The sequence below is a fragment of the Quercus suber genome, unplaced genomic scaffold (genome assembly GCF_002906115.3).
Source record: "Quercus suber isolate HL8 unplaced genomic scaffold, Cork oak 2.0 scaffold_386, whole genome shotgun sequence".
In the NCBI taxonomy this organism is placed as follows: domain Eukaryota; kingdom Viridiplantae; phylum Streptophyta; class Magnoliopsida; order Fagales; family Fagaceae; genus Quercus; species Quercus suber.
Window position 1 is genome coordinate 731,752 of NW_027069838.1, and position 8,841 is coordinate 740,592.

Below are 8,841 nucleotides of genomic sequence, written 5' to 3' on the forward strand. Positions count from 1 at the left end.
TACTGTTCATAGTGTTAAAAAAGTGAATATTTTATTTGAATAAATGTATATAATAAACAAACTGATGTAAGTATTTTGTAAAAATAAGTGTGTAAAATTAAAAAAAAATAAAAATAGATTTTAGATGTGCAAAATAAAAATTTTTTGCACATACTAATGTGGATGCTCTTAACGAATGGGTTTAAGCTACTTAAATTTTCAGGAGCTAAGAAGATTTCTAACTATATCAAACTGGCCTTGTTCCACGCTGTAAAGTATAATTTATAACTAATAAAATATAGCTATAGACTTTAGTTATTTTTATATTTTTGGGAAAGATTATAGACTTTATTTTATAACCCCCATATATATATATATATATATTTTTTTTTTTCTTTTATATTTAACGGTACCTAGATATTAGAGAATACTGAGCCTCGACCACACGAACGAAAGCAGGAAAATATGACCAAACTCAGAAAATGTTTCCTCTACCATTAATCCTCAATGGCGCTTCCATGTGCATCATCGCTCAAGATATTTCCTTTTTCATCATCATTCTCTCATTGTATTCCTCCTCAAAATGATTTCACCTTCTTTTCTTCATCACCATCTCCATATGTCCCCAAGACTCATTCTGAAAAGCCTTCCAAACTAATGAAAAACTCTTTCAACTCCTCCTCTCGCCTTTCATATCGATTCTCAGCTGTGGAAGATCATTATTATGAAGATGATGATGATACTAGTGATAATTGTAGCTTTGACGAAGCTGTCGCACTCTTCAATGACAGAGAATACTATAAATGCCATGACTATCTTGAAGCTCTGTGGAATATGGCTCAAGAGCCTACCAGAACTCTTATTCATGGCATTCTACAATGTGCTGTAGGGTTCCATCACCTCTTCAACCAGGTTGGTACTTCATTTGTAGGTTTTGCTTTATTAATTTATCGGTTTAGTTTATTTACTTCCTTTTTTTCAAAATTTGGTTATTGTGTTTTTGATCGTTTGTGGTCAATTAGAACCATAAAGGAGCCATGATGGAGCTCGGAGAGGGACTCTGTAAGCTAAGAAAGATGAATTTTGTGAGTGGACCATTTCATCAGTTTGAGCAAGAGATTTCTGCAGTTCTGGATTTTATTTACCAGACCCAGATTGAATTAGCTGCCTGTGAGTGAGTCTATATCCCCTTTTTTTTTTTTTTGGCTATTAAGTATATATCCTATTTCCATTGGTTTAGGTTTAAGTTATTATTGCAGCAGGCTTCCCATTAGATAAACAACAACATAAATAATAATAGTATGGTTGTGAGTCTTGTGACTAGTTGGTTAGAAATTGGGATTCATTTAGAATTCCTAGCTCTTTTATTTATTTATCTTTTTCAAAAACAATAGGATTTTAACTAATGACATCCACTCTATAATCAATTTTGTTTATTATAAAACTAAAACATCAATTAATTCTTAGTGTAGATGAGATTTGAAGTTTCGAACCCAATTCCCTTATACAGTTGGACTTGTAGCTTTAAGGTCCTTCTTTATCAAGAGGAATGCAGTGAACATGAATATACACAAATTAGTTGTCTTCCTTGAAAAGCTTGGCCTTGAATTCATTATTGTTTGTTTGTCTTAATTGATCAGAAACCAAATAAAAGACCTGAACTTTATATAATGTTTCATATTAAGTATTAAGTATTTATATTTGTCAATTAAAGACTTGAATTAAATCATTTCAATTTAAGACCTCTATCACTTATCAAAAAAAAAAAAAAAATTAAGACCTCTATCTATTTCTATTAATCTAAACAGTAACAGAGCAGATAAAAGTGGAAAAACCATTTATTAAATTTTGCATTTCACCTAGACCCTTGTTAATAAATCAATTTGATAAGCATTGATCAAAAAGAGTAGCAAAGAGAAAGTTTTGCTTAGAGTGAGAAAGTGATTGCCAATATTTTTAAACAATAAAATCTTAGAAGATTGAATTTATCAAACAACTAAAAAGATTAAGGTGATTCAAATAAAAAAATGAAGAAGAAGTCTTTCAAAATTTGGGAGGGGAGTGGGGTAGAATGAGAACGAGTAGAAATTAAAAGATTGGGCCTTAATAAGTTGGGTGTATATGGTAAGATGGGCCAGGGTTATTATGGGCAATTCTGATTGTAATGAGTCAATTTGGGCTTTTTCTTTGTCAATCTGTGTCTAATCTTTGGTCTTTCGGTTTCTTCTATATGGGACTCAAATAAAACTGGAGCTTAAATGGAGAGTTAAAGATGGTTGATCTTGGTAATTAACCATTTTATGTTGTGTAATTAGCATTAACAAATGATATGAAGGAAATAGATATTTACACTATATATATATATAGAGCATCTAACTAAATCGGATTTTGTTCTTACCATGATATTTAGTCATAACTCAATGGAGAACTCTGCATACAGCCTAATTGTACAAACCTCAACTCCTTTCCACATCCTCCAAGTCTCAATAATGAATTCAAAGGCTCTTTTTTATTAGGGTTTTGATTATCTTACATCTACTATTTTACATTTTTTTTTTTTTTTTACATCCACTTTTATGTGTTAAAGTATGGACATCCCACATCAATTATGGGTATGTTTGTGAAAATAGTGAATATAATTAATTTTTTTTATATCCACTTTTATGTATTAAAATATAAACATTCCCACATCAATTATAGATATGTTTGTGAAATAGTGGATATATATCAGTGCTTAAGTACTATAAGAAAAGTATCTATTATTGTATATAGACCAAATTCAATGGCTATTCAGTGATTGATCCCTACAACGAAGGAAAAGCATCAATGATGTGGATTGTTGTGGTTGGGCTAACTAGGACACATTGTTGGAATTGCATGTTGACATATATTACAATTGATACGCTCCTAACATTGTAACTAATCAATCTATGTTATTTTGTAGTAATAAATCTAACACTAATATCTTATTGGTATGAAGGAAATGCCTGATTATATTTCTTGGATTTTGACAGGCACTGATGATCTTTGTCTTACAATGGATCGATCAGAGAGATCATACCAACTTCTAGGGGGCTACGGCGCTGGACAGCATCTATATAGTCTTCAAAGTGACCCTAATCAAATAGTGTACATTATGTTCTACCCCCAGAGGTATTATGGAACCAATATGGCACCAAGGGTAAAGCTTCCGATCCTTAATGCAACCAAAGAACACCTCATGGCCTTCGAGTACAGATGAATTTGTGCTAAAAGCAATTATGTAGTTTTTTTTTTTTTTTTAACAACAGTTATGTAGTTGTTGTAGATATTAGTTGGTTGAATGGGGTTAAGATTGGATTCAACTTGCAATAAGTTAGAGTTAGGACATTTTATACTCTCACATCTGTTATTTCACATCCATTTTCATGTTTTAAAATGCAAACATTTTCATATCAATTGTGCATATTAATGTGTACAAAGTAGTTTATGTAAATTATTACTCTTCTTTCGATTGAATATTGGAATCTATCATACTCCCCTCATCCATTTTAAATAAGCTTGAAGCTTTCCCTTTTTAAAATTCCATTTTGGATTAAGATTATTCTTCTTTCGATTAAATATTGAAATCCAACATATCGGAGTTGGTAGCCCATTTATTCTGATCCATCACTAAGAACCAACAAAGAATTGGTTATCCGCTTAGGCTCCGCTATTTGTTGTGGATTTGGGGAATGGGAAATACTTGGAAGCTACCATTGAGTATCCTCGCGATTCCGCCCATATGTGATAAATGCAAGCTATTTCATAAAGTTATGGCAAGACCTAAGGAGTCTAGGAAGGCTAATGGCTTTGAAGATGATAGGAGGGAGTCCTGGTATTGCCCTTGACAAAGTTTTCCACCAACTTATTACAAGTCATTATGAACGTGCTTAACTCCTTTACAATTTGGTCAATCCTCATCTTGTCTATCCTTCCTTCTCTCCTCCATCTCTCTTTGTTCCAAACATATCCTTATATGACGAGTTTCTCTTCCATTGCTCTTGGTGCCTTCTAGCATGAATCAACAAACTATACTTATCTTTTAAAAGTTCTATTTATTTATTATACTATTTTTTTTAAAGAATTTCAACCTATGACATCCACTCCTGATGATAGCTCTTTATCATCAGACTAAAACATCAATCAGTTTTTGGTATAAGCGGGGATTGAAACTTAAATTTCTTATACAACCATCAGAGATTTTATCAATTGAATTAACTGAAACTCACTATTTATTATACTATTAAAGTCACATAAATTATCTTTATCTTGGTTACTCTCGATAATAACATTCAATAAGGACACAACTTTTGTCACAATTATGTGAAGTGGTTAATCACATGTATATAAAATAAAAAATAAAAAAAAAAGTAATTCATGTAAAAGTAATTGTTTATCACCCATAATTATCTAATTTAACAAGTTGTGAAAAAAAAAAAAGAAAAAAAAGAAAAGAAAAGAAGGAGGTATTTAGTGATTATCCACCATTTATGGGCAATTATTCAAACAAGTTTTGAGTCGCGGAAAAAGTTGTGTTGATCACCAAGTTGTGTCACAAGGCACAATATTTCGTAAACGACTGCACTTAGGAAAGCAAGCCAAGCCAAACGATTGCTCGTTTAACTTCATAACCCCAACAAGCTCAGATCAAGAGCCATAGCACACCATCGGGCATCGACAGAAAGCACAGAATGGAGAGGCGCGAGAAGAAGAGCGAACACCGAAAAAGGAAAAGAAAACCCGAAAATGACAAAAGTCTTCAACTTCTTCAACATGCCGATGCTGACACCATCTTCTCTCTATTGCTCGCAGCAATCCACAACTCTGACACACCCAGTTCCCTCACTTTGATCAAGAAATGCCTCATCGAACTCAAACACACTTTTCTTTCACAGAACCCAAACCCCAACCCCATCCTCTCTTTGCTTCCATTCCTTCTCACTTCCAAGTAATCCCTTCAAAGCTTTCATCTTTTTGATTAAATAACACAAACCCATTTCAAATTTTTGATATTTCTTCTAATTTTTTTGTTGCAGAAGTGATCTTTTCGATTAAATAAAGCAACCCCATTTTGAATTTTAGCTAATTGTTTGAGTTTTTTTTTGTTGCAGAAGTGCAGAAATAGTGTGTTACAGTGCTGAAATTGTGGGGGCATTGTCTCTGTACTCGCTGGAGTTGAACGAACAGGTTGGTTTGGATGGTGAGATTGTGAAAAGTTTGGTCTTGGCATTGGGGAGTTGGAAGAAAAGGAGAGTGTTGATGGCTGCCTGCAATGCTGTTTTGGATATGGCGACAACCCCAGTTGCTAGGCAATGCCTGCTGAGGTTTTTCGCTTTGGAGAGTCTAATGTGAGTGTCTATTTGAAGTTTTATCATGTTTTTACTAGTTGAGTAGTTGTTGTTTCCTTTCTTCTAATTGAAAATTATGATATTGCTGGTTGGTTTGCTTGATAAATGAGGAAACGAATTTCTTTGATCACACCCATTTGCTAAAAACTGTTTTTGTTGTTGTTGTTGGTAATGTGAGGAGGATATTGCCTTATTTAATATACATTTATTTTATAAAATTAGATGAATGTTTAAAATTTAGTAGAAATGGTACATACCAAAAAAAGAAAGTGTGTACCATAGAATGACCCGCGATATAAATGAGGAAAATAAATGAGGATCTGTTTTTTAGAATTATGGTATCTGGTCTTTGGTTTCTCAGTAGTAGGAAAGACTCAAGTGGATTAATTCAAATTGTTTTTTTGGGTTATTTCAGTGTATGCTAAAACAAATTAATTACAATGGTTTCTCTATATTATCAATATGAAATATGCAAGTATATTTTTTTTCTTTTTAATTTTATAAATTTTCAAAGATTTCAATTCCATTGTGGTGTTTTGGTGGTGATATCCATATTCGTGTCATTTGTTAGTTTATAAATTATCAAAGATTTCTTTGCTTTAATCTTGTTTGTTACTAGAATTTTTTTCTTAAATGCTTCTTCTACATCATACTGAAGGCCTGGCCTACATGAAGATGTAAGCAGACTTATGTCATGTTTGTTGCTAGAATTTCTTCTTCAACCCTTCTTCTACATCATCATGAAATGAAGGTCAAAGTTATGATTGAGGGTTGTCAAGAGCCTTGTAGCTCAGTGGAATTATCCTGTCTCCTTTACAGGGAGAACCAAGGTTTGAACCAACCCCCCCCCCCCCCTCTTCCCCCACATATTATAAAATTTAATAAATAAAAAAAGAACTTATGATTGAGGGTTAAAGGTTGAAGTTCCAGAATCTAATGGTTCAGTGCATCCAGATGAGTTTTTGGATTGGGCTACTTGGGTTGAGCAATTTAGTGGATGGTGGATGGAAGGAGTTACCTAATCACAAGAAGGCCAAATATGTTGTAATCAGGCTTCAGGGACATGCTATAACCTGGTGGGTTTTCAGACTGTGCGAGAAAGAAAGGGAAAGGGGAAGCTTGATAATTTGGAGAAGATGAGGGAGAGAATGCCTCAAAAATTCCTTCCACCAGACTACGCCCAGAATTTCTTTTCTAGTTTTATTGTATAATCCAAGGCATGAGAAGTGTTGAAGAGCATACAACTGAATTTATGAGTTGCTTTCATGAATCAAATTCATGGAATGGAGATTCAGGTGATTGTAAGATACATCACAGGGTTGAATTCACATGTTTAGGAGAAAGTTTGTTGTCATAGGATGTTTTGAGTTAATGATATTACCAATTAGCTTAAGGCCTGAAGAAAGAGTAAGAATGATGTCAAAAAGGCTGGAAAAATGAGATTTTTAGCAAACATACAATATAGAATCAAGAGATTATGTCAAGGAGCAAGCAACAATTAATTATGCCATGGGGGTAAAAAGAATACAAGTTTTTCTAAAAGGAAAGGGTGAAAGCTTGAAGTGTTTCAGGTGTCCAAAGCCAGGTCATAAGTGACATATTAGTCCACAAAGAGTTATGAAAAGTGAGAAAGACGAGTTAGAAGTTGAAAAAAGTAAGAGTAAAAATTAGGAACTCACTTGCGGTGGCACCAGCATGGCTTTACTGGTAAAGGCCGCTGACATTTTGAATTTGAAAGATATGAATATTAAACAGAATGACATAATTGTCTAAACTTGAGGAAAGGTGAAAGGTAAATATTGCAACATCATCATTAATTCAGGAAGTGGAAGTAATTTTATCTCCAAAGACCTTGTTACAACATTGAACTTGAAATTGGGGCATATCCTAAATCTTATTCTGTGAGTTGGTTTACTGTCCTAAACCTTATTTCATGAGTTGTTTTAAAAGGAGAATTGAGCTAAAGGTCACCAATAGGTGTTTCATGTTTGCTTGAGTTTTCAATTGGTAAGGATTAAGGCATATTTTGACAAAAATCAAATGCGATGTTCTTCCCTTAGAAACATGCCATATGATTTTCTGTCAACTGTGGGAGTTTGGTAGAGATGTGATACACGATGGCGGAGACAATATTCATTTACTTCAAAAAGATTTTTAAAAAATCCAGCTAGTTCTATCCCAATTCTAGGAGAAATATGGGCAGGTTACATCTAACTTTTCAGTGCCACGTGTGCAAGTGAAAAAGGAAGAATATTTCAACAAGCAGAAGACTATGATGACAAGGAACTACAAGAAGCCTCACATTAAAAAAATTTGGGTTTTTAAGGGGCAGGAATCAGTGAATTCTTTGAAGATGCATACAATATAGAAGCCTGAGGACTATTTTTTCACAAACCTGAGAGAAATGATGCATCAATCTCTACAATTGTTGCTAAAACTAAGAAACTGTTCTTCTCAGGTCTTGTGTCAGTCAAAAAAGAATTCAATGAAGTTAATATCTAAGTAATAAATGAGTCAAGGAAATCTCACATCTTTTTGGTAAAAGAGTGTATTGATGTTTATGTTTCCCTTTTATCTTAGAGAATAGGACTCTGAATTACAGAGATACTCTGTGGTCTATTTAAGGTTCTCAAAGGGCTGTTCCTAAAATATTTACTCTGGTCTGAGTTTTATTTGTAAAAGGCTGAGGCGTAGTTCCCTATAAAGTTTCTATTTTATAGAAGCTTGGCTGTATCTTTGAACACAAAGCTATACAATAAAGATTTAGGACCTCTTTTCATTGTTCTCCCTATTTTCTGCCAATACATCAACTTTTTTTTTTTTTTTCACCAGTGTTGAGTTTGTTAGGTTTTCTGATACAAAATTAAATCTGTGGCCTTTTGGGCTGCATCATTTCAGGTGGTAAAAAAGGGAAGAAAATAGGGGTTTACAGGACTGTTCTCTTGCTGTAAATATTAATCTGTGAACAGTGCACCGAGAAGAAGAAAAAAGAAAGAAAAAGCCTAATCATTCATTTTTTGTGTTGACTTTAACTTGATTTCTTAGTCGTTAGTATATCTTGAGGGTTTATATTGAACAAACAGATAAATATCCAAATATGCATTAAGAGTTCCCAAAAAAGATTTTTAATTTCCCTTCTACCAGTTAAACCCTCTCAAAGAGTAGTTTATTAGTGCATATCTCCATTGAGTCTTAACCCAAATACATTTCTTTGCTAAATGACAGATATACAACTTTAATCCTCATTTTATTTTTTGCATTCATTGAAAGCACATTATTTTCTCCCTCAAGTGGGTATGGGTGAAAAACTCTCCAGTTTCTGCAACTTAAACATCCATCACTGCTGAACACCTTTAATTATCATCTGCAAATTAAAAGATAAAAGGGTCTTGGTCTGGAAGAGGTTCAACAGGTGAATAATGGGATTTTGGTGATTAGTCATGCAAATGACTTCTTGGCATTTTGTTACCAGTTTGCTCATGTATTAGTTGAA

General features: G+C 33.4%; 1 protein-coding gene and 1 non-coding gene across 3 annotated transcripts; both read left to right on the top strand.

Moving 5' to 3' along the window:
* Positions 1-409: 409 nt before the first annotated feature.
* Positions 410-3,477, top strand: LOC111997653 (uncharacterized). 2 transcript variants are annotated; one of them, XM_024029768.2, is made up of 3 exons: positions 410-891; positions 1,002-1,149; positions 2,994-3,477. In XM_024029768.2, exons 1-3 carry the CDS (start codon positions 487-489, stop codon positions 3,218-3,220), a joined length of 780 nt encoding a protein of 259 aa, XP_023885536.1. In that variant the 5' UTR covers positions 410-486; the 3' UTR covers positions 3,221-3,477. The 2 variants fall into 2 exon arrangements, with proteins under 2 accessions (XP_023885536.1, XP_023885537.1); XM_024029769.2 differs by having other exon boundaries at positions 1,002-1,153; positions 2,994-3,078.
* A 1,029-nt stretch (positions 3,478-4,506) lies between these two features.
* LOC111997654 (uncharacterized) lies at positions 4,507-5,480 on the top strand. The gene is made up of 2 exons (XR_010623974.1): positions 4,507-4,948; positions 5,112-5,480. It is a non-coding gene; the product is annotated as an uncharacterized LOC111997654 (transcript).
* Positions 5,481-8,841: the final 3,361 nt, after the last annotated feature.

Bases quoted from the DNA above. Each gene is read 5' to 3' on its own strand.
- LOC111997653 (XM_024029768.2), top strand. From the start codon at position 487: ATGGCGCTTCCATGTGCATCATCGCTCAAGATATTTCCTTTTTCATCA. The intron at 892-1,001 runs GTTGGTACTTCA...GTGGTCAATTAG, and splicing joins TCCATCACCTCTTCAACCAG to AACCATAAAGGAGCCATGAT. The intron at 1,150-2,993 runs GTGAGTGAGTCT...GGATTTTGACAG, and splicing joins CCAGATTGAATTAGCTGCCT to GCACTGATGATCTTTGTCTT.